We start from the raw sequence: 24,211 nt of genomic DNA on the forward strand, positions 1-24,211 counted from the left end.
TTTGAAACTTTAGAATTGTTGAAATAATCCTTAATTTCAACAAATCTTGTTATGTTAATATTTAAACTATTATTTTGTTAATTCATGAATTACTGAGTGTTATTTTAAAAACTCTAATGAAACTATTTATAGGTTGAAACTTTTTCCATCCATTTTATCGGAATTGTCAAAATAGTCTTTTTCATATGTCTCATTTGCACTTTTTAATTTATAAAAATACTCTTATTTATCCATATGGATATTTCAATTCTAATTAACAATAATAACATTATATCTCATATAAAGAGTCATTATATCAGAGTAAAATATTTACTATTATAAACTTATTTTTTATATTTTATCATAAAGCTAGATCGCTTAGGATTAGATGAGTGATATCATTTTTTTTCGAATAACAATAACACTATAATTAGCAGTTATAATTCATAACGGCTATAATATGAATATTTCATTTCTTATATTAATAGTATGTTGTAATAGCTATAAATCTTAATTGTTATAACATAAATAATTTTTTTATCAATATTAGTCAATATTATATTATAGGAATATAGAATCATAATTGCTACATAATTATAGTAGTTATGGTCAACACTAATCAATATTATATTATAATAATTATAAATCATCACTATTATAATATAAATAATTTATTTCTAATTAACACGGATTAATATTCTATTTTATCAGTTAAAAGATTATAATTATTTCAACTGTTTATTCATAAAGTTATAAATGTATAACCATTATAATTTTATGGCTGCTATAATATCATAGAAAATAAGGATATTTTTTTAAATAAAAAAACTTGAAGTGGAATGAAATGCTATTTTGATAATAAATTAAAAAGAAACATAAGAGGATAAATGAACCAAGCCGCTCGCGAGCTATTCGAAGTTTCGATTCGATAAATGCTCGTTTGAGCTCGTTTAATGAGTCTCGTTAAAATAAACAAATCAAACTCAAACTTCGTAATATTCGGCTCGTTAACCTCATTAAACAACTTTTAAATAAAATAATAATAATTTTGATATTGAATTTATTGATTTTACACTATACTTATGAAAAATATAGACAAACATATTAAATTTATTTATTAAAATAAAATTATAAATTTTAATAATAATATTATAATTTTCTCTAAATATATAATTTAGTTTTTAATGAATATTTAAATTTATGATTTATATTTATTAAGTTCGTTTAGGCTCGATAAAACTCAAATAAATTCGTGAGTCATAAATATATTCGTTAAATAAAGCTCGAGCTCGGCTCGATTATAAACGAGTCAAACTCAAACATTCAAAAATTCGACTCGGCTCGACTCGATTACACCCAGGGGAACATCAATGATTCTAATAAAAAACTGTCTTTCTAATTTTTATCCACTTATAATTGTCATTATCTAATCTTTTAAATTTAGTAATTTTTGTCATCTAAATTTCTTGTATCTATTAGAGAAAAAAAAATGATATCGCAAAAGGTCCCGTATCTAGCATTACTTTTTAATAGTTTTAATGAGTTATGTTTAGTTTGTTGGCATAATATGCCGTCATTTAGGTAAACTTTATTTAAAATAACAATAATAAAATAAATAAAAATATCTAAAATGAAAAAAAAAAAACAAACAAAGCAAACAATTTAGAAAATGAAAAATCCAAAATAAGAAAAATTATTTAAATATAAAAAGTAATACTTTTAAATGTATTAATATAGAATTTATAGAGAATGTTTAAATATTTCTTATGACTAATTAGATTTTAAGTTAAAAATTGGCTTAAATATATTTTCTAAGTAGAAAAGTATTTTAGTCTTTCAATTGGGCTAGTTTCGATGAGCAAGTCATGCTCAACCCAATGCACCGGCCGTCAACTTGACCCATTGTACAAACTGAATCCAACAGGTTTATGAGTTGTGTACGATATAACCGGGACAATGCTGGAGTTGAGCTACTCTTCAAGAAGGTTTTTTATATCTTAAATCTTAAATCCTAAAATTCATCCTATGTAAGCTCGCGGCCAATCTGAAATTGAAAACTCACGATTAGTCGATGGTAGTGAGCTTATAGCCACGGGCTTCCCTCGATGACACCATAAGCTTGATGATGCTGAGTTTGATGTGTTGGCTTATCGGAAAGTCGTGCACGAGGAAATAAAAGTTCTTTAGCTGAATTTTAGATGGAAAAAAAATTAACAAAAATTGATTCACAAACTAATTTAAAATAGATCATTTCCATAATATTTATCGTGTAAATAAAGAACATTATCTTGACTCTTGTTTTCAATGCTATTTTTTTTTTCTATTTATTCTTCGAGATAAAAAATAGCGGTAAAAAAGGACAAATTTTACAGGGTTAAATAAAATTATTAACAAATCCTGGAGCAGAATAGCATTTTCCCTGGTAGTGAAGAAGCCAGAAGGTAGACTTGTAAAGCATAGATAGATTCATTTTTTTTCTTTAATAACCTCCTAAATTCCAATATTAATTATTCGAGACTCAAATTACGTCCGATTTCTCGAACCTACCCCCAGATCCGCTATTTCTGCTTCCCCCAACCCGACGACGCCTGTCCCCCAATTGCATCCGGAGCCGTCCTCCCGCGCTCTCTCTGCCGATCGGCGATCGGCGAGGGGTGCATGCGGTCCGTTCGACGATCGCAGCTCCACTGCTTGCCGTAGTAGTCTTCATCGATCTTCGTCTCTCCGCGGGCTGCAACCGGCGGGAGTCGACGCCGGGGACACGCATCGTCTTCGGACAGGTATTGTTTAGATCTCCTTTCTGGTTTGATTTGAACGTGGACTAGTATGCAGTCATGGAATCTTCAGGCACACCCAACCACTTGCATTGTCGTATCGTATTCAAGTGTTGAATGTGGCGAATAAGAAGCACCCCGTCCTTGTTTACTACCTTGTAGATCTGGGATTGATTGTCTCAGTTTGATGCGAAAGCGGGTCTCATGTGGTATGATTAATACTAATGAGGTTCGCCTGTGCTACTTCTGCAACTGTTTCTATGATCGAGCACGATCTATGGAATCTATCAGATCCCATGGTTGATGGGCTTTGATCTTCACCTTTAATATGGTGTTTTGCCAAAATTATTTTCTTAGTTGGTGAACGAGATACCTGCACTGTTGTCGGAGCCAAGGGCTCTAAATTTGTATTGCCTCGTAATAATTCCTTGAATTTCAACAGTTGTCGGGTTTGTTATCCTCAAGTTTAGGTTGTAGTAGTTCTTGAAGTCTTCGCAAGATAAGTTCAGCTTGATTGACATCAAACTTTAAGAATTATAAGTACACATCATCATGAGGTTGAAAAATTCTACTTGATTCTTGCTTCTCAAATACTGTTGACAGAAGTGGTCCATATTGGTAGAGCCAATTTTGAATTCACCATAATGTGGGAAGTCTAATTTCAAGTATCATGGAACTACTACTCTGGATGATCCTAGACAATATCACAAATGAGTACAGCAGGTTTAGATTGCAAATTCAGGTGACATGCAGTGGGCTGCGTATATATAATGCATACTCATCAATAATTAAAAAATTGTTAAAGACTTCATAAGACATCCCAAATAATAATCTACACTTGCTTTGGATAACAAAACCTAAATAAGATCAATGTTTCTAGCAAGTATCAAGGCAGAATATGTACTGATTATACAAAAAAATTTACTAACATTGACAGGTGCAACAATAATCTTTTTTAAGAAATGTGATTGTCATTGAATTCCTCTTAATCATCACACTCCTTGCTTTTTTTCATTTGTAATAAGTTAAATGTGAACTTACTAATTAAACCAAAGAAACATATGAACTGATTATACAAAAAATCAAAACATTATTTGGTACAATTAATAATCTTCCTTAAATAGTCATTGAATTCCCCTTAATCACCGCACTCCTTTCTCTCCTCATATGTACTATTTTGTAATCCATTAATTTCTACTTTGAGATGTAAGTAAATTTTGAATATTTTTCTTGGTTGATATGGCTCATTAACTCTCCACATTATTCCTGTCCAGTTTGCAATCTGGATATTAGGTTCTTATTACATTCAAATTGGAAAATATGATCCAAATCTCAAGTAGGATTTTAACTGGACCAGGATTTTGTGAACCTACAATCCAATTCTATGTTTTCTCACCATTCTTAGGTAGGATCTTGATCTGCACAATCCTAATCTAATAAAATAAACTTACATTCATATTATTTGACATTCAACAAAAAGTAGACAGCTTTTTCATACCATACCATCCAATTGCATTATATGAGAAGCATTTTTAACTTCCAAGTAGAAAAAATAGTCCTTTTCATTGTCATATATTTTATAAAAAAAAAATTAGTTAAATTTACAAAGTAGTACAAGAGCTAACTAGCTTTCAACGCTTCACAATCGTATTACATTATTCATTTATTTTCTACGTAAATAGTATATTTTATGATATCAAATGATACAAATTTTAAATGGTTCATAATAATAATATATATAATAAAATAAATTGTATGCTTTAAATACAATTTCAAAAAATATTAAATCATAAGATCTTACAACCTTACAATGTAATCATACTATGAACCTTTCATTGTTCCTAGGTTGGATCATTCTTAGGTAAGATCTTAATCCTCTAATGACCTTAAAAGATACAAATTTGACCTCCTTTGGTTTAACCCATCTGAGAGTTAGTTCTTTTCACTTATTATATCCCTTCATTTTAAGGATCTTTTCTCTTTTGTTTTGTTTATTTTTTGTATCAGGAAAAAATAAAACATAGAGTAGATAAATCATCTACTTGATGTGTAATCTATTAACTTTATTCCTACATATTCTAAGGCGAAAGTTATAGACTAGCTCGGTCTAGATGAGCTAATCAAAATGATTGCATCACATACCATGCGTATATGATGCGAAGCACTACATATGCATATACTGTTCTAGTGAATATGTGTCTACCTTAACCACTTATAAGACATTACTATGCCAACTTATTATTCTTCCTTTTCCTCTTCCTATGTTGCCTATGGTTTCTTAAGTTAAAGAAAGAACTCATCAATATGCCTGAGATTGGAAAAAAAAACATATTCACTATTTGATTCTTTCTGTCATGATACACTTTATATACAATCTTTAAATTCCACTACAGCCAATGCTTAATCACTACACCGACTACATCCAATCCGTTCACTGCAGATCCACTACATTTATCCGCTTCATTAAGTATATCTATTTGGTAAATAATACATTCACATAAGATGCTTGTTCTTTGTCTTGTTATTAGTGATACAATAATCTAATTTCATTCACAACACTTGCTGTCGAATATATTTTCAGGTGCATAACCATATACAGAAAAAATTGCAAATTGCTTCTATCTAGTGTTGGCATCAAAGTGGAGTTGAATGAATGAATCTTTAAGGTCACTGTACTACCTCATTTTTTATCTGCAAAATCTGGTTGCATTGCAGTGCTGGATCTCCTGAAAAGAAAAGCATTATGCGGCTTTCCTTGTCTCTCCAAGATTTGAAGTCATTCTCTAAACTAAATTCAGATGAACATGAAGATGACAGGAGTTATGGGCGTTCGAAACCTTTTCATGCTCTTCAAAATGAAGTTATCCCATCAAGCCTAGTGAAGGAGAAATCCTTACCACTAACTCAACCTAAACCAAAAAAATGGGCACGGGCAACTCTAGGCATCACCATGCTTCTATTATTGCTATCATTGATATTTGTATGCTCTAAATTTGTTCATTCTTATTTGTCGCAAGAGGCATCTAGGTATTATGTTGTTCTTGATTGTGGCAGTACTGGCACTCGTGCGTATGTCTATGAGTGGTTGATTGACCAAAAAGGTGATAAAAATTTTCCTATTGCATTGAAATCTTTGCCTGAAGATCCTGAAAGGAATCCTAGAATGCAAAGTGGCCTTGCTTACCAGCGTATGGAAACTGAGCCTGGTTTTGATAAACTTGTTCATAATGAATCGGGCATAAGGGCTGCTTTGCATCCACTCCTTCAGTGGGCTGAGAAACAAATACCAAAGCATGCTCACAGAGGCACATCTGTGTTTCTACTTGCTACTGCTGGAGTACGTGGGTTGCCTGGATCTGATTCAGATTGGCTTCTAAACAAAGCATGGGATGTTTTGAAGAACTCATCATTTTTATGCAGGAGAGATTGGATTAAGATTATATCTGGTATGGAGGAAGCATACTATGGGTGGATAGCTCTTAACTATCACATGGGTCTATTGGGTTCATTGCCAGTTGGGAAGACTTATGGGTCACTGGATCTTGGGGGTTCATCATTACAAGTTACATTTGAGACAGAGACACTAACACATCATGATACAAGTATAAGTTTGAGGATTGCATCTACTAGCCACTATCTTAATGCCTATTCTCTGTCAGGTTTTGGATTGAATGAAGCATTTGACAAATCTGTGGCTCATCTTTTCAGAAAGGTTGTTGGTACTTCAGATGGTTTCAACAATGAGAAGTTCCAACTTAGACATCCTTGCTTAAATAGTGGATACAAGGAAGAATATACATGTTCACGCTGTACCCCTAACCTAGCAGGGACTCCTGGGTTTGGAGGGAGAACTGGAACAGTTGTCGAACTACTTGGCACTCCTCAGTGGGAGGAGTGTAATGCCCTTGCAAAATTAGCTGTTAATCTCTCAGCTTGGACGCATTTAAGTTCTACTGTTGATTGTGAACTTAAACCATGTGCTCTCAGTGATGATTTACCGCATCCTCATGGGAAATTTTATGCCATGTCAGGTTTCTTTGTGGTTTTCCGGTTTTTTGGTTTATCTTCTGAGGCTTCTCTTGAAGATGTACTTAAAAAGGGCCAGGAGTTTTGTGCTAAACCATGGGAAGCTGCAATGAATAGTGTTGCACCACAACCATACATAGAGCAATATTGTTTTAGGGCTCCTTATGTCATATCCCTTTTGAGAGATGGGTTGCATATCAATGATAGTCAGGTGGTTATTGGCTCTGGTAGTATTACTTGGACATTGGCAGTAGCCCTATTGGAGGCTGGGCAGACATTTTCAAATTTATCTGAAGTGCATGGCTATAAGATTGTGCCAACAGACATACATCCAGCTTTCCTTGTTGCAATGCTTTTGTTTTTGGTTTTATTTCTTTGTTATGCACTATACTGCATAAGAAAAATGATTCCAAAATTATTCCGACGATCATATCTCCCACTCCACAGGCACAATAGTGTACCAAGTTCTGTTCTTAGCCTCCCTTTCCAGAGGTGGAGTCCTATTAATTCTGGTAAGAGTCTCCATTTCAATAGCTTTACCATCTCCCATGCTTTAGTCAGAAAAATTGGTTATATCAGAGTGAATACTATCATGGTTTAGACACTGATATACATCTGATAGTTCTGAACTGCATAGATAACAAATCATGAATCTATTTTGGTCTCCTTCCCTTTGATCCAATGCCATTTTTTCTTTAGCAAAATTTTGCTATGACATTTCAAACTATTCCAGTAGATATATTTGATATGATGTTTGCTCGATCAGCTCTTGCATAGTTGGTTACTAGTTCATTTTCATTAGATTGGCTGGATGAATCAAATATTTTTATCCTATCTTTTTGTCCATAGATTTTCTATCTTTAATAAGTCCAGGAAGTCTGGTTGAATTGTGTATGTGCATTTCATGGACTTGCATACTTGTTAATTCAATAGGTCAATCAATGAATGCCGACATTTCTACAACAATAACTCTCTCTGAGGATGGTTTACATATAGATTTTAATGTTTGGCGTTCTTTTCTGTTGCAGAAAAGGATGGCCAATTTTAATTAATTTATGGTTAATTGTCATGTTGCTAGCCTTCAATTGACACATGGGTTAATGAAAGAATATTGAGACTTTGCGATTTGTATTTGTAAACTGCAGTTGAGGGAAAGATAAAAGCACCGCTCAGTCCTACAATTGATGCTTCTGAGCAGCATCCATTTAGCATGGGACATGTTTTGGGAAGCAGTAATACTCAAGAACCTTCAGTGAATCAATTAGCCAGTGCTCATAGTTATTCATCTGGTAGCTTAGGCCAACTACTGTTTATCAATGGTGCTGGATCCTCCTGGACACCCCATGGGAGTCAGAGAAAACTTTCAAGCAGGAGATCTCAGTCAAGAGAAGATCTCAGTTCTTCAGTAGCAGAAGTTCACACAGTGAAGGTTTGACTACAAACATGCTACGATCCCTGAGACTGATAGTACTATTTGTATTTGATTGCCTTATAAAGAATACCTTCAGCGTAAAAGCCTTTCCTTATAAAGAATACCTTCAATATAAAAAATGGGGGTTATCCAATTGTCTCTCAGATTTAACAACTGAAGGGTATTGGGGAGAAATAGATGATTTTTGAATTAACATGAGAAACTGCCTTCTGAATCACTTTCATATTTCTAAAGGTTTCAGTTCTTATGTAATAAATTGGATTCCCAATGATTTGCCAATTTATATATATATATATATATATGTAGTATTTGTTTACCTTAAGTTTGTTGCCTTATCGATTGCGACATTGTTTTCTAACTCCAGAGAATCAATTGGATTACTTTTCATAATATTGAAGAAAAAATACTGAATTAAATTGCAGTTGCTGTTGTTCGAAACTCATGCACTGACAGTTTTTAATCTGCAAATAATATTCTTTATTTGATGCATGCGGAAGAACAGTCAAATTGTTGGCACGTAGTGACATGAATGAGGTGGGGGATCAATTTCCCTTTTGAAGAATAGAGTTTTGTTACTTTTAAATTTAAAGGAGAAAACTTCTTTTTTGACTGCAAACACTGTAGTCGACAATTCTGCTGCAATGCTAGCTGGTTCAAACATTTTCACCTCATTCAATAAGCGTGGGGATTTATATTGTTAAGAGTTAGTGGTTTGCTGTATTCTCATAGAAATTTTTATACCTTTGTTATGGAGATTCATGAAATCATAGAATTTCCAAAATTCAGAAATTTTCACAACTAATCAATTTTCTTTAAATATTCTTCCAATTATATTTGGTAGAGTTTGCCAGAGAAATGCCATGCCATGGTTAAGGAATTTTTATGATCAATCTTCCTTGTGTGACTAATAAATTCACAGATTATTTAATGGACAGAAGATCAAAACTCAGTTATCAACTTCAGCTTGATCCTAGTGATGATGGTGCTGGTGTTTCTAAGGATGAAGTTTTGCATTCTGGTTTGACTAGTTTTCATCCAGTTTGATGACGTTTGATGGTTCCCTTTAGTTAATCCAGATCCAATATTGATTTGGATTGGTTTTTGACCTCCATTTCATTTTGAACGGTTGAAATTAGTTTAATCTTTTATTGATTGTGCAACAGAATTGAACACCTTCATCGAGGAAGCTTCACATTGCAGGGATGAGCTGATGCTGCTTACTTCAATTCTTTTCCTTTTGAACCCATGTGAAGCAGCCTTGTTACTGATGTGAGCATAGTTTCTTTGGTGTCACTTCACTTCAATTTCTTCCCTTTTGTATCCATGTGATTCCTCTTTACTCTTTTGCATCCATGTTACAGCATATAACTTTTCAGTTGAAGTATTCGAATTGCCAATTTTAATTAATTTATGGTTTATTGGCATGTTGCTAGCCTTCAATTGACTCATGGGTTGATGAAAGAATATTAACCCTTCTAATTTTTGTATTTTTAAACGGCAGATGAAGGAAAGATAAAAGCACCACCCAGTCCTACTTCTGAGTTCTGAGCAGCGCCCATTTAGGATGGGGCATGCCTTGGGAAGCAGTAACACTCAACTTAAGGAACCTTCAGTGCTTATAGTTATTCATCTGGTAGCTTAGGCCAACTGCAGTTTATCAATGGTGTGGGATCCTCCTGGATACTCCACAGAGGGTCAGAGAAAACTTTCAAGCTCGAGATCAGATCTCAGTTCTTCAGTAACAGAAGCCCACACGGCAAAGGTTTGACTTACAAGCATGCTCAAGCCCTAAGGTTGATGTTTCTATTTAGATTTTGATTAGCGTAGTTTAGGGCAATTTTGGTGAATTATAATTGGAAGAATGGAGGTGCATTTATTCAATCTAAGCACATGGCCTGTTCCTGCATGATATGGTTGGTACTCAATCATCAATCATTTTCATACATGACTCGACACAATGTTTGTAGCATGCATCTAATTTAATAATGGAATAGCTTAAGCATAGTTCAAAAGTGACTTGACAAACGGTTGTTGAGGCAACTCCGGTGAGCTATTGTGCTAAGAAACTGTTTATATTTTTATGAATTTTGGCATATTATAAATGGGATCGTATTAGAGAGGTTTTCCAAACTCAAGTAGGAACTGCACACTGCCTTCATTGGTTGTTGGTCAGACAATTCAGACAGTCAAGATTCACTGATTAGAGGACAGGCTGAACAGACTCGTTCAGCGGCCTAGATGAGCTAGGCAGACTCGTTATACTGATCAAGCCAGTTGGATGGGCCAAGCTAAATATGCCAACAAATAGGTCTATTGTATGGTCAATTACTTTTCTGTATATGCCTTTGCAGTCATTACAGTTTTAAGACAATAAAGAGAAACCTATATTCATGGCACTAGTAAAATAACAGCCAGATAAAAGAATGACATCAATGTAGATGGAAAAAAAAAAATCTCATGAAGTGTCTTTGCAACATGAGTTTTGGTTGCAAAGAACACAGTCATCCAGAAAGCTAGCAAGTTGAGTATCGTAAAGAGCTGGGTGGTTTCTGAAGTGATCCACGTGAGGTGATGACAAGAAATCACATGCTCTGACCTCATGACCAGCTCTCCTTTGTCTTTCTATGAACGACTCGACTGACTTTGCCGGAATAACTTGGTCAGCCGAGCTGTATATGTACAGTTGAGGGCACTTCGGTTGCTCTGAAGTCAGTAGCTCCAAGACATCAGACAGCCTCCTGCAAGGGTTTTTCACAAGATAGATTTCAGTTATAACTGTCTGGGGAAAAACAGTCGATGAATGAGGTTTCTACCTGTTGATAGTAGGCAAGTTCAAGACGACTTTGAAGAACTTCTCCAAGACAACTAACAAGGCGCTCTCGGTGACTGCCGGTTTGGGACCGGCATATAGATTTTCAGAGTCCACCACGTTTAGCCCCGGTCTTGCATTGCCCTTTGTTGCCACACTTTGCTTTTTGAGAAGAGCAGCAGAAAAACCTGAAGCCCAAACCTGCAACATACGAAGTTGGACCAGTTTTAGTTCGAGATCGAGTTACGCCATCAAAACTGTGATAACACTGAATCATTGACTTGAAGAACACAACAAGGCAGCATGGCAATGAACTAGAAGCTACTGAATCATAACTGCAAAATCTGAAAAATGTATAAACCCAAAGTGCATTTCAATCGAAATGATGTCTTTACCTGAGGATCGGGCGCCGCAACAGGAGCTGAATCCACAATGCAACCTTTGATCTTGCCAATGGCAGAAGAATCCTGCTCCCTAAACTTCTCGAGCAGTACTCCATATCTGTAGAGAGATGCAAGTGTTACACCAGAATTCCCCGAAAAACCATAAAACACTAGAGCAAGAAAGAAAGCTCACGTCAACCATCCTGTGTTACTGAAAGTGTGGAAGACCAAGTTCTTCCCCTTCTCTTCCGACGCCCAATCCACCAAATGCTCAGCCAATGACTCGACATCCCTTTCGACCTTCCCGCCAACCTTGTAGCTAACCACATCAGCCATAGGGAATGTGAATGTCACTACATGGTACCCTCTCGAGGTGTACCATTCTGCATATCTCTTAAGGTGTTTCTGCCTTGCTCCGAGCCACCCGAGCAGTACCACAACCGTCTGAGACTTGGCTTTTGAGTTTGAATCTGTTCCATGGATATCATAAGCATTCGGATGCGGCAAATGCCACCGGTACAACACGTCAGATTGCGAAGATGCAATCGCCGGCTGCGGCAATTCGACATTTTTCCGAGGGTCACTTAGCTTAGCGTACTGATAAGGGGTGAAGAGGGCAGCGGGGGAGGCAATGCGGAAAGCTGAGGAACCAAAGACTGAAGCAGGCACATGAGATAAAGGCTTGATCTTGTCCACAGGCAAGAATGAGAGAGGATGAGGTGCGGAGGCGGCGGCAACAGAGTCAGCGGGCTGTGACGGAGAGGATACATGCTCAGGGAGAGTAGATGAGACTGCGGTGATGGCGACTACGGCGGCTGCAGAGAGGGGCCTGTGCAGAAGACCCGAGAAGGAAGCCATCGCAACTGTATCAATGAAGAAGAAGAAGAGTTGCTCAAACTTCTGGGCCTTGCGGGTATTAAAAAGGAGCTCCTTTTGCAGGATAAGGACGCGGCCGCCTACTCGGTTACGCGTTGGAATTGAATTGAATTGAGCACGATGAACATGGACAGGAAGCGAAGTCAAACTGGAGGAAACAGCGAAGAGAACAATAAATGTTTGGTCGAATCCATTGACCGGTGTGTCGTTGTCAAGGAAAAAAAATTAGGGCTTTTAATCCCAACAAAAAAGGGGGAACGCGATTCTTACCTGAGAAATAGGAGCTTTGGGGGTAAGAGAAAGGGCTGGCTGTCAAATCCCCTTGGCTGACAGCCCAGCCCTATATTTTCGTCGACGACAACTCAAAAATCGAGTCGACTTCTCTTTCTCGATTGCTAATCTTGATTCGATCTGCAAACCGACCATCTGAAGTCAAGTAAAAAAAAAAGAAGAACCCTAGATTCATTGCATCGGAGATTTAGATACAGGATTTCAAGACGATTAGCATTTTACGAACGAAAAAAGAATCGCGTTTCCTATCATCAAAATCATAGCATTCCCCCCAAACTGGATTTTTCGAAGGAGGATCGATCCAAATGAAGCTACAAACCTCCGAAGGATGATCGAAGGCGACGACGCAAGGAAACACAAAACAGAGAGACAAAACAAACCCCCAACTTTCGATGAGAAAAACGGACCTCTCTTTCGTTCAGGTGGTTGGAACAGAAGGTGCTCGAGAAGCTCCGACGAAACGGGAAGGCGTATAAATAGGAAAAGACGCCTAGATTTGGGGAAGAAGATACGGGCGGCGCAAAGCGAAGAGGAAGAGATAGCGTTGCGTCTCCGCGAACGTGGTTTCGCCGAATCCGTCTCCTTGACAGGTATAACCGTATAAAAAACACACGCGACCTCTGTTATGCACCAGTTAGATCCCTGGTATATGCCTTTTCAAAACGAGGAGGAATTTAATTTCTTTTGGAAAAAAAATTAAAAAATAAAAATAAACAGTTGGATTTTTTCTAGAACCTTTTCTTAAAAGTTGTTCCTTTATATGTTTTTTAATCAAGAAATACCGGAGATTATTTCTGTATTTCTAAAGTTAAAATCAGTTTAAGGAACATAATAAGTGGTGGGGAATTTTGACCGGGGACCGAATCTATCTAGATTTTCCACGAATCGAGGAGGAGCCGACGACGACGGCGCTAACGCGGAGCTAGATTTAGGGTAAAGCTGGCTAAGCCGTTCGATGTTAATCGGACGGAGAGTATTTAAATTGGAGCGACGGCGCGGCTGGGAGATTAAGAGCTCTCCTACTCGTTCGATCTTAAATGGACGGCTGGAATAGCAACATGCCAGCGAGCGTGATATGATTGCCTATAACATCATTAAATGTAAAAAAATCGAAAGAGTTTTTTTTAATTAGAATAGTAAAATGTATACCTTTTTTATTTATTATTAAAACAACTTATTATTCCACCTGAATTCTTTTTTATTTTAATAATATTTTATTTTTTGATTATGCTATATCAACTATAATTACATAGTTATACTAATTATTACTATATATCTATATAACAATTATAATTTCATACCTACTTAATATTAATATTATTATTAGTACTACTATTATTATTTTTATTAATTAAAAATAAATTATCAATGTGGTGGAAATAAAGAATGAGCAATGATACGTTGAGGGGAAAAAATTAAAAAACAAACTCAAAGATAGACATATAAAGTCATGTCCCATTATTTTTATTTTTTATGGGTCCATCATTTTATGTGTCTATCCTTAATTTTTTTCTCATAAAGAATTCATAGTTACTATAATATAATATTAATCAATTTTTATTAGAAATTAAGTATTCATATTATAATAGCTATGAACTATAATACTATAATATATCAAAATTTAAATATTCATACTTACTATAATAGCACTTAATTTGAGTATTTTCTAAAATAGATAAATATTTTACGGATGATAAACTGTTTTGATAATAAATTAAGAAAAAAGGACGTTATGATTTTACTTAAAAAAATTCCACTCTTTTTTCCCTTTGTTTAATAAAAAAATATAATATAAAACCAAGTTAACTTAAACTTGGTGTCAAAAAGTTGAGGCTGTTTAAGGCTAATTACGCAAGTTTGCCTCAAGAAAACAAATGGAGAATATTAAAAAAAACATGTCAGGAAGGAAATTATAAAATATATATGGTCGTAGGAACTAAATTAAAATAAAATTGTATTGTTAAAAGTTGACCAAACTCGATCAATATTTATTCAATGTAGGAGCATGTGGATTTTACAACCACCACCACCACCATAATAATAATAATAATAATAATAATAATAATAATAATAATAATAATAAAAATCAACAAAGAATTTTATAATGATTGCTAATGATGTAACCTTAATATAATTCATAAATAACTAAAAAAAGATGAAGATCAAGTAGATGTATATCAAAGGAAGATAAAACCTATTGTTTTAATAATTATTAAAATTAAATATTATATAGAATAAGACAAATTTAAATAAATTTTAAGTTCAAGTGTTAAATATATTTTTCCTAATTTTTTAATTCAATTAATCATTTAGGTGGTGTTTGATTAAATAACTGGAATGATTATAGATATGAATTTGATAGTAAAATAGAATAAGAATAGAAATAGAAATAAAACTCAACTAATTATATAGGTTTGACTGATTTCTGTAAATATATAAATCTTTCTCAAATTATTATTTTCATACCCACAATCGAAATATTATTCTACAATTCAAATATTATCTTTTACTATCATTGTATTTCCTCATTTTTCAAATCCACCAATCAAATACCACCTAATGATTGTAATTTAATTAACAAGGTAAAAAGATTAATTAGGAGAATATAACTCTTTGAAACATTTTTATAATAAATATATATTATTTTATATAATCCAGCTATATATATCTATAAAACCATAAATAAACTCTGATTGATGCAATGAGGGTTGACACCAACCACACAAAATGAACCCAATCCAATATGGTTCTTGCCCAACTCAAACTTCCAGCCCAATTTGATTCCAATAAACAGTTTAATTAAACTTCAATCACCCTAATTTGATCCCAATTAGTTTAATTAATCTCAATTTAACAAAAGGCCATACTTAGCAATAATAAGTATAATATTAAAAACAACTTAGAGAATCCATAGTAGGAGCGGTGAGCTAGCAGCTTTGAAAAACCTCCCTCCTGTAGTAGAGGGAGGTTTTTAAACCGCTCCATAATTTTATCCTTTTATTGCTTTTATATTAAAATATTATTTTAATATTTATTAAAAAAAAAATAAACAATGGCTTCATCACCTATTATTTTTAAAATGTTTTTAATTAATATAATTTTTTAATTTAAATATAATATTAGAGGTGTTTTTTTAATTAGCAGAGAGATATATGATGTGGAGATTTAAAAAATATGGGATCCATAAAATGTTTATTAAGAGTTTTTTTTTTATAGTGGAGAAATGTGTGAAATTTTTTATTTGGCATTGATGTGACAACTAAAAAGCTCTCCGAGAGCTCCAACGACCGTAGATGATCTTAAACTTGAGTATTACGTTCAAATAATCTCAATTCAACAATTTGATCAGAGAAAATGTGTGGTAGGTTAAGATAACACAAAAAGACTATACTCTCCTGTGGCCGGAAATTGGCCATCAGGCCGGCTCGCGAAAATAACCTTTGTTCCACCAAGTTACACTTGTAGAAGACAGAGATCACAAGCTCCTTATCTTCTCGTGTTGGAGAGTACCTTTCAAGGTCTCTCGCCATCAAGACAAGCCACTGATCGTATTAATTGATGAACGTTGCTATATTCCTGGGTATCTATCAATCGTTTCAGTCTCAGAACAAGCAGACAGACACAAGCTAAGTTCATGATGATCAGTCATGATTATTGCAACTCCATTAAAAGGCACCAATTATTGTTCTTCTCAGAGAAGAATTGGCCAGAAACAACTTGTCGATTAAAACATCAACCAGTGGAGACAGCACTGCGTCTGGAATCTGACATGAAAATGCAACCCAACTTGAGTTGTTTATGTTTGTTAAAGTCAGCAATTAACTAAGCACAACGAAGAAGAAGATTATGATCTGTAGCACACCAAAAAGTCATAGGACAGCTGCAAGTCTTTAGGGTAGGTGAATCAGGACAATCAGTCTGTATGAACCCTAAGCTGGGCCAAGAGATTAGGATCATCCAAGAGGATATTTCAGGGGCACTAGGAATGGATGCCACAAATGTTAGCATTAGCATGATGTTGAGATGCCTTGTGCTGCTTGTCAAAAACATGATGTGACCTTTCAACAGACATGTTCTATCAAACAAGTGAAAGGAACCTTGGAATTACTTACTTGGATCCAGACCAAGAAAGGATACGATTAAACTTTTAATATGAACATAAATAAATACAAGCTGTGGTTTACAATCCTAGCAAACTGCAACTGCCCTTCTTATTTTTGACAGGTAAACTGCAACTGCCCTTCTGCAAGATGAGGACAGTGAGCAGGAAAAGCGTGCCTGACATGAAACAACTTCTGGGGAAACATAAAAAACTTCACACTGAATGCAAACTATGCCAAAGAATTGTTACCATCGAGAAGAAAGGTAGAACAATACTGATCGAACAAAGAAGCTACATGCAGGGTGAAGGGGTTTCAGAAGTTGAATAGGCTACATCAAACGAAGAATGTTGCAGCTAAACATTTTGTCTGTGAGCAATGTTGATTTTGTCTGCTTGAAGTAAAAGGAAAATTGGACATGTTTTGCCATTGGAAGCTTTCAACAGAAGGGGTTTTGTAGGGATACGAAGAAGATAAGGATAAAGATTAGATTTTTATTTGTTCATCGATCGATGGATCTCCTTGGGCCGCCGCTCGCCGCCATTAAGGAGACGGATCTGCTCGTGGGTCTTCTTGATGAAATCATCGATTCGCCGGTTGAATTCGTGGTCAGTGGTGGCCGACGAGGGAGCTTCTGCTGGTTGATTGGCTTTGCGGCGGGACATCGCCGGAGAGCGAGGAGTACTGTTCTCCGTGGTAGCCTTCCAGGCGGCCTCCATCGACTCGTTCGCTATCTCCCTTGCCGCCGCCTCGTCCTCCTCTTCGGAGCCCCTTTTGCCCATGACCGCCGACGAGATTACGTGCACCTCGTCGGAGTCTGTCGTGAGGCTTGATGGAGGACTCTCAACGGGATCCGGCGCTAGAACTGCCGCCGCCGTCGAGGACGGAGGCATCTCGGCCAAAAGCCCAGAGACAGGAGGAGATCCCAAAGAGTTGGACCTTTTAGGCTTCCATTGCTCTCGGCCTTGCTGCTCCTGCAGCTGCTTCTGATCGGAGAGCTTCCAGATGACAAAGATGATGAGATGGACGGCGACGAAGAGGTACGGCGGAGCGAGCCAGGAACGGAGAGCCTCCCGGTAGACTGGGAAGGCAACGGCCAGAGCCTCGGCGGCGGCGGGAACGGCCACTCTGCCGGCCGCGACGGCTGAGAGGGCACAAAGCAGCAAAAAACCGATCTTTGATGCTCTAATCAGGGTCTCGTATCCGCTGGTCCAAGAACTCGATCCCGGATTCGCCATTTCCAGCACCAACCAACCTTCAACTAGAACAACGAAAATCTCGAAGCCAAAGCATAGAGAACCAGAAAAAGCAACGAAGAACAGTCTGCCAAATCTAAAGGGTCGCCATTAGAGCTGTAGATTGGAAAGTAGACGCCGCTTTTAGAAATTCTCTGGAGCAGAGAGAGAAGAGAAAGCGGTGGCTTGAATTCGAAGCAGAGTGTTCGATTATTTAACGTGGAGTGGAAGATGAAGAAGATAGATATTTCTTGTTTTTTAAAAAATATTTAATATTAAGATATAAATTTAATACGATTTGATGACAAGTTTATTGTTACGTCATAATAATAATCAAAAGTAAGATAATAATTAAAAACTATATTGATGTTCTTTAAGCTAAAAATATTAAATTTAATTAAAAAGGATAAATCGATTTATTTTGGTTTGGGACAGTTTTTTCTTTCTTTAGATTTTCGAATCATGTTGGGTTAATGGATTTGAATCGAACCATATCGGTCGGATCCGTGTCCTATAAATAAAACGTGACCACGCAACCTCCGTCCAAACCAAATGACTCGGGTCCTGCGACCCCTCCAGCCGGTTCGTCACCGGTTTTTCTCTTCGACCGTTCTCTTCCCTTCGCCGGACCTCCAAACCCTACCGGACCAATACGCTCGACTCCTCCATCGATGCGTCTTGACCTCCGACCTCCGCCTCGGCGCCACCCTCCATTCCCGCCTACTCCGGCGATGCCTTATTCTCCCCCTTCTCCCGTCCTCCCTTTTCCTCCAAAACCACCTCCTCAATATGTACTTCAAGTGCTTCCCCGACCCCTCTCTCGCCCTCCGCCTGTTCGATCGCATGCCCAGCCGAAACACCGTCACCTGGTCTGCCGCCATCGCCGGCCTCATCCAATCCGGTCGCCCCCAGCGCGCGCTCTCCGTCTTCTCCGCCATGAATCGCGCGGGCGATGCCCGGCCGAACGAGTTCACCCTCGCGAGTGCGCTCAACGCGAGCTCGCTCGCCGGTCACGGCGCCGCTCTAGCTCAACAAATATACTCTCTGGTTCTTCGTCTTGGCTTCGGGTCTAACGAGTTCCTCATGAACGCGTTCCTCATGTCCTTCATTAGGAGTGGGAAGATGGAGGAAGCGGCGGAGGCTTTCGGTAAAATCGGGGGCAGAAATGTTGTCGATTGGAACTCGATGCTCGCTGGTTACTTGCAGTCATCATGCTCGGAGATCTGGAGATTCTGGTGCCGGATGATTCAAGCAGGAGTAATGCCGGATGAGTTCTCTTTCAGCAGCGTTCTCTCGGGGCTGGCAAAAGCTTCGAGCTTGAGGTGCGGCGTGCAGGTCCATGGCCAAGTCATAAGGCACGGCCATGGGGACGATCTCTGCGTGGGGAATTCACTGGTGGAAATGTACTCCAAGAACAAATCTTTGGCTTCCAGCATTAAAGCCTTTGAGGAGATGCCTCGCCGTGATGTGGTCTCATGGACGCAGATGGCCGCCGGTTGCTTAGATTGCGGCAACCCGACGAAGTCACTGAGGATCATGGAGAAGATGAAGTTGGCCGGTGTGATGCCGAACAAGTTCACCATGGCAACATGGTTCAATGCTTGTTCTGGCTTGGCTTCACTGGAAGATGGGAAGAAAGCCCATGGCTTCAGGATAAAGATGGGCGGCAATGTAGACCTGTGTGTCGATAATTCACTCATCGACATGTATGTGAAATGTGGTTCTATGAGCAGCGCAAAGCAGGTTTTTGAATCGATGAAGGATCGATCAGTTATCTCATGGACTTCAATGATCATGGGATTAGCACAACATGGTCTTGCTCGAGAAGCTGTGAAGGCATTCGATCAAATGGTCTCTGAGAATGTGAAGCCAAATTTCATCACAATGATCTGTGTGCTGTATGCCTGTGTTCAGGGTGGACTCGTGGATGAAGGGAGAAGCTATTTCGATTCAATGGTGCGCAAGCACAGCATTCTCCCCGAAGAGGATCACTATGCATGCATGGTGGATCTCCTTGGAAAGGCAGGGCATGTTGCAGAAGCAGAGGAGTTGATACAAAGCATGCCTTTCGAACCTGGTTTGCTTGTTTGGCAGACATTGCTGGGTGCTTGTCAACTTCACGGCAATGTAGAGATCGGCAAGAGGGCAGCCGAGAAAGCATTAGTTTTGGAGAAGAAGGATCCATCAACTTATGTTTTGCTTTCTAATATATATGCTCATGCTAGAAATTGGGATACAGCAGAAAGGATTCGAGAATTAATGGAGAAAAGGGAAGTAAGGAAAATGCTCGGATCTAGTTGGATAAGCTCATGAAGGTTTGCAGAAAAATTCTTACAGATGCTGATTGTGAGAGTTCTTTGTTTGAAGCTGTTCATAAGTCACTTGGAAAATCTCTTGCTGTATATGTATAAATAGTGACACCTTTGACCATTTTGAAGGATGAAACCTTTCAATAATCAGTGGAAATGCAAACACCAAGTTTATTTAGAAAAAAATAACCTCTCTTAACAACTCTAAATTTGCTGATAGATAAAGTAAAACTGTATAGCATCCATATTTCAGACAGCCATGGCTGGCTGATGCTGGGTACTCCTTATCCAATCCAGAACATGATTACAATCTTCATCATGAGAAAACAGCTTCACTTGTGCTTGATAGGACTTCAATTCATAGGCTTCCTTTCTCTGAGTGATTTCTTTCTTCATTTGAAGTGACTGAGGCACTGCCAATCTCCTTGTTTCAGTGTGGTATGCACTGCAAATAAAATCAGTAATTTCTTCGAATGGTTTCGAAGCATCAAGCCAATGGTAGATTTGTTCATTCCTAAACCAAGTGATCTGCCTCTTTGCAAAATTTCGAGATGCCTTTTGAAATTGAGACAAAAAAGCATACAAGTCTTCGGTAGAACTTCCTCCTTGTACCCTACAGCTTAAGAGATATTCCATGGCATGCCTGTATCCAATTGACCGGGTTGCAGAGTTCATGTCGGGACGAAGACCAATGTCAAGAAGCCACGATGCTTCTGAGAGTAGTCCTTCAGTTTCCATGAGCATATTTTCACACCTCAAGTCAATAGCCCTGTAGAGATCAACTCTTTGAACTGTAAGGAAGAGACAAATGAAGTCGTAGTCCATATTGTTTGGATGATGATGACTGTTGTTCTCATCGTAAGAGTGATTAGCAACTGAAGTGTCCGTTAAACTTGGGTCAATTCCCTGACGAAATGAATCGTAGGGTACACTAAAGGCTGAAGGAGGCGATCCAGATGATCTGATAATTTCAAGGCTACGTCGTAATCGATACCAGTTGTTGGTAGAAAAAAACTGAGCTTTGGGGTCGCCAGCCTTAACAACCAAATCCACAGCTGCATCCCATTGCTTGTTCTTCTGCAACTCCGTGAGCTCTGAAAATACTTTGGAAGTTATCTCCGATGACGCCTTTGGGACATCAGGCTTTCCATACAAATACCATCTTAAGTATAATCCAGTTCCCCCAGTAACAATCGGCACTCGGCCTTTCTCCAGAACAGATTGTGTTGCTTTTCTAGCATCCTCAAAGAACTGCCCTGCAGAATAATCTTCATAAGGGTGCAAGATGTCAAGCAAGTGATGAGGCACCTCATTTCTCTCCGAAGCTGAAGGCTTAGCAGATCCCACATCGAGTCCGCGATACACTTGCACCGAATCAGCACTAATGATCTCTCCATCCAGCCGCTTCGCAAGCTCCAGAGCAAGCCTGCTCTTTCCTGCTCCCGTAGGACCAGAGATTACAATGACCTTCTTCTTCATTGATTCAGAGATGGAGCAAGTAGTCCTCAAAGCATTCCTTCTTGTAAAAAGAGATATCGGAGTTAGTTTTGGTGATGACCAAATGGGAAGACTCATCTTCATGCTTGATGCCACCCTCGCAGCCCACTAAGCTAATCTACAGAAAGTTGACAAATGAAATCTTTTGAGAAGATTGAGCAATGAGGTTTTGGTTTCAAATCTAAAAGCATGAACATTGAACGCATTATCTTATAAAAACATAAAATTGTGGAACAATAAATAGCAATTTATTCCTGCACTAAACCTGAACATGAAAGAAATTAGAGAATAACTCTGTGAAATACTCAGGCATTCCATCAAACAATTGGTAGGCGCAGAACAGCAAACAAGAATGTTGGAAGCAAAAACTTAGAATCGAACCTGATGCAGGAGGAACAGAATGACTCTGTAAAATCTATCGATGCTTGTTGCAGGAAAACAACAAATTGATGCCAAAATCCATTTTTTCCCTTTTTTTTTGAGAGAGAGCAGGAACTGAACACAAGAACCGTATCGACAATCCATGTTTGTTTGGATAGATTTTCTGTGATTTGTATATCCTACAGAGCGAGCAGAAGAAACAGTACACGATTTTGGCACCTTGCTTTTGAAAAGGCAGGGCATTTCGGTATCCGCTCAAATCGATTATAGAGGCGGGAAAGAATTGCGCCGGGAATAGCTATAAAAACAGAAACTAAACCATACGTACTACTTACCGTCGCCGTGGGCGGCACTCGGCGAACGGCGGCGGCGATCGTCTTGGTTCGGAAAGGATTCCGCAGGAGGCTACGAATCGGCCGGTGAATAGAGAGACGGCAGACACGGTACAGAAGAAGGAATATTAAATAGTAAATTTATTTTCACTTTAAAAATCAAGCAAAAGATTTGAAAAGGCCCACACTTTTTTTTATATTCCACTCTTAAGGGGGAAAAAAAAGTAATAAGGTCTATTCCAAGACTATAACTTACAAATAAACATTCCATTGTGACATTTATCGCAATGGTGAAATAGGACCTCCTCATTCTATAAAATTTCTCAACTGGAACAAACCACTGGAGTTAGACGCACACAACTCAGTGCTCTGTTCATAGCTCCTCCTTTGTCGTCGTCCTCTTCTTCCTCTTCTACTTCTGTTTGTTCTCCATCTCTTGAATCTGAAATGGTTTTAACTGAGCAAAATCTTTGAATCAGTTTCCTTCAAATAGAATCCATTTCAATTGCATTCTACCTAAATCCATTCAGGATAGTCCAAGCACTGCAAGCATTTGTAAATAGTATGATTTGAGTAAACTCTTCATTAATTAATTATACGATTACTCTTGCCTTGATTACTTCAAAGGCTGCATAAGCTTTTTAAAGATTTGGCAGCAATATGCAGAGACTGCATAAATAACTAAACTGAGCAAGAAAATTTTTTCTCCTCACATATTTGTGTAAGTAGATGACACATGAATGCATTCATATTCTGCTCATATTTTCCTACATATGAACACAAAGTTCCTATCTTGTAGTACTGCAGCTGAAAGTACTCATAAAAAAAAATTAGGGTGGATTTCTTTGCAATTGAATTCCATTTAACAAGCCTGACAGACTGCAAAGGGAAGCAGAAATTGTGAACAAGGGGAGTTCATTTTACAGTTTTCTAATAAGGTGTAGTTAGAAAAATTAATGAGAATAATCTTTATGTTGATCAATCTGAATACTACTAATTCGAAAACAATCCGGCATTTCTTTTTCCAATGGGTTTCTATTGGACAAATCTGACTAAATGAAAAATGGAAGGAAAAGGTATTCTTTTTAAGTTTTCAGGCTACAGTTCGTAATTTTGATAGAAAACATTATATGTTTGTGGATGCATTGTTTTAATGGTTTCTCTTGATCAATCTGATAATTTCATATTCAGAAAATTATACAGCTTTTTCTTATATCGAAATCAATAAATGAGGTTGATATAATCTTAAGAAACCAAGAGTGTTTTCAGAAATCCATGTGTAAATTTAGCATATAATTAATTAACAGACAGCAGCCAATTGATTATCTACTTACACTGAAATTGCATTTTTTACTGCCATCAAAATTTAATGTCATTCATTAGTTCCATTAAGTTTTTGAAGAAGAATTCTGCACAAGTCAAAATTTACAATTAGGAAAACATCAACAATGATTCGAAGACTGGATTTTGTATCTCTGTTTTCCTCCTCTTTTTTATTGCAAAGAAAAAGGGAATGAAAGAAAAGGAACTGAACTTGTCCAATTCAGTTAAAATCTTCATGAAACAATCAAATTCTCCTCTATTTTCTTTTCTGAAAAACAAAATGAGTCGATGAAATGACAAATGCAATAAGGGAAAGGACTTGAACTTGAAAAGTTGTTCATGTTCTCCAAGGGCTTTCTTGAACTATCAACTCCATGAAACTTAGCATACTGAAAACAAGAGAGCTAAAGTGTTCACAGTTCAAGAAAGCCTGTGGAGAACATTCCCACAATCTCATAGATTTT

The 24,211-nt window shown here is 37.3% G+C and overlaps 5 protein-coding genes across 12 annotated transcripts; 2 read left to right on the top strand and 3 right to left on the bottom strand.

Moving 5' to 3' along the window:
- Positions 1-2,527: 2,527 nt before the first annotated feature.
- LOC122056163 (probable apyrase 7) lies at positions 2,528-10,223 on the top strand. 5 transcript variants are annotated; one of them, XR_006133048.1, is made up of 5 exons: positions 2,528-2,759; positions 5,335-7,291; positions 7,925-8,208; positions 8,706-9,480; positions 9,713-10,223. XR_006133048.1 is itself a non-coding variant. In XM_042617980.1 (3 exons), the coding sequence occupies exons 2-3, from the start codon at positions 5,497-5,499 to the stop codon at positions 8,212-8,214; spliced, it is 2,085 nt and encodes a 694-aa protein (XP_042473914.1). In that variant the 5' UTR covers positions 2,529-2,759; positions 5,335-5,496; the 3' UTR covers positions 8,215-8,825. The 5 variants fall into 5 exon arrangements, 1 of the variants encoding a protein (XP_042473914.1); XR_006133050.1 differs by having other exon boundaries at positions 9,375-9,480; XR_006133051.1 differs by having other exon boundaries at positions 9,412-9,480.
- Positions 10,224-10,504: 281 nt separating this feature from the next.
- Positions 10,505-13,159, bottom strand: LOC122056165 (transmembrane protein 53-like). 2 transcript variants are annotated; one of them, XM_042617982.1, is made up of 6 exons: positions 12,978-13,159; positions 12,550-12,690; positions 11,597-12,427; positions 11,416-11,521; positions 11,025-11,221; positions 10,505-10,949 (listed from the first exon to the last, which is right to left on the bottom strand). In XM_042617982.1, exons 3-6 carry the CDS (start codon positions 12,259-12,261, stop codon positions 10,667-10,669), a joined length of 1,251 nt encoding a protein of 416 aa, XP_042473916.1. In that variant the 5' UTR covers positions 12,262-12,427; positions 12,550-12,690; positions 12,978-13,159; the 3' UTR covers positions 10,505-10,666. The 2 variants fall into 2 exon arrangements, with proteins under 2 accessions (XP_042473916.1, XP_042473915.1); XM_042617981.1 differs by having other exon boundaries at positions 12,890-13,159.
- Positions 13,160-16,691: 3,532 nt separating this feature from the next.
- Positions 16,692-18,094, bottom strand: LOC122056169. Its single transcript, XM_042617989.1, has one exon. The coding sequence runs from the start codon at positions 17,906-17,908 to the stop codon at positions 17,165-17,167; it is 744 nt and encodes a 247-aa protein (XP_042473923.1). The 5' UTR covers positions 17,909-18,094; the 3' UTR covers positions 16,692-17,164.
- A 363-nt stretch (positions 18,095-18,457) lies between these two features.
- LOC122054746 (pentatricopeptide repeat-containing protein At2g13600-like) lies at positions 18,458-20,218 on the top strand. The gene has a single exon (XM_042616184.1). The coding sequence runs from the start codon at positions 18,458-18,460 to the stop codon at positions 20,216-20,218; it is 1,761 nt and encodes a 586-aa protein (XP_042472118.1).
- A 179-nt stretch (positions 20,219-20,397) lies between these two features.
- LOC122056168 (tRNA dimethylallyltransferase 9-like) lies at positions 20,398-22,566 on the bottom strand. Of its 3 annotated transcripts, none has more exons than XM_042617987.1 (2): positions 22,428-22,566; positions 20,398-21,829 (listed from the first exon to the last, which is right to left on the bottom strand). In XM_042617987.1, exon 2 carries the CDS (start codon positions 21,793-21,795, stop codon positions 20,464-20,466), a length of 1,332 nt encoding a protein of 443 aa, XP_042473921.1. In that variant the 5' UTR covers positions 21,796-21,829; positions 22,428-22,566; the 3' UTR covers positions 20,398-20,463. The 3 variants fall into 3 exon arrangements, with proteins under 3 accessions (XP_042473921.1, XP_042473919.1, XP_042473920.1); XM_042617985.1 differs by having other exon boundaries at positions 20,398-21,824; positions 22,428-22,540; XM_042617986.1 differs by having other exon boundaries at positions 22,421-22,520.
- Positions 22,567-24,211: the final 1,645 nt, after the last annotated feature.

This window comes from Zingiber officinale, chromosome 3B (genome assembly GCF_018446385.1).
Source record: "Zingiber officinale cultivar Zhangliang chromosome 3B, Zo_v1.1, whole genome shotgun sequence".
Classification (NCBI taxonomy): Eukaryota; Viridiplantae; Streptophyta; class Magnoliopsida; order Zingiberales; family Zingiberaceae; genus Zingiber; species Zingiber officinale.

Excerpts from the sequence above, each read along its gene's own strand:
- LOC122056168 (XM_042617987.1), bottom strand. The coding sequence starts at position 21,795 with ATGAAGATGAGTCTTCCCATTTGGTCATCACCAAAACTAACTCCGATA.
- LOC122054746 (XM_042616184.1), top strand. The coding sequence starts at position 18,458 with ATGACTCGGGTCCTGCGACCCCTCCAGCCGGTTCGTCACCGGTTTTTC.
- LOC122056169 (XM_042617989.1), bottom strand. The coding sequence starts at position 17,908 with ATGGCGAATCCGGGATCGAGTTCTTGGACCAGCGGATACGAGACCCTG.
- LOC122056163 (XM_042617980.1), top strand. The coding sequence starts at position 5,497 with ATGCGGCTTTCCTTGTCTCTCCAAGATTTGAAGTCATTCTCTAAACTA. Across the intron at positions 7,292-7,924 it reads GTGGAGTCCTATTAATTCTG|TTGAGGGAAAGATAAAAGCA; the intron begins GTAAGAGTCTCC and ends TGTAAACTGCAG.
- LOC122056165 (XM_042617982.1), bottom strand. The coding sequence starts at position 12,261 with ATGGCTTCCTTCTCGGGTCTTCTGCACAGGCCCCTCTCTGCAGCCGCC. Across the intron at positions 11,522-11,596 it reads AGTAACACAGGATGGTTGAC|ATATGGAGTACTGCTCGAGA; the intron begins GTGAGCTTTCTT and ends ATCTCTCTACAG. Across the intron at positions 11,222-11,415 it reads TTGCGGCGCCCGATCCTCAG|GTTTGGGCTTCAGGTTTTTC; the intron begins GTAAAGACATCA and ends CGTATGTTGCAG.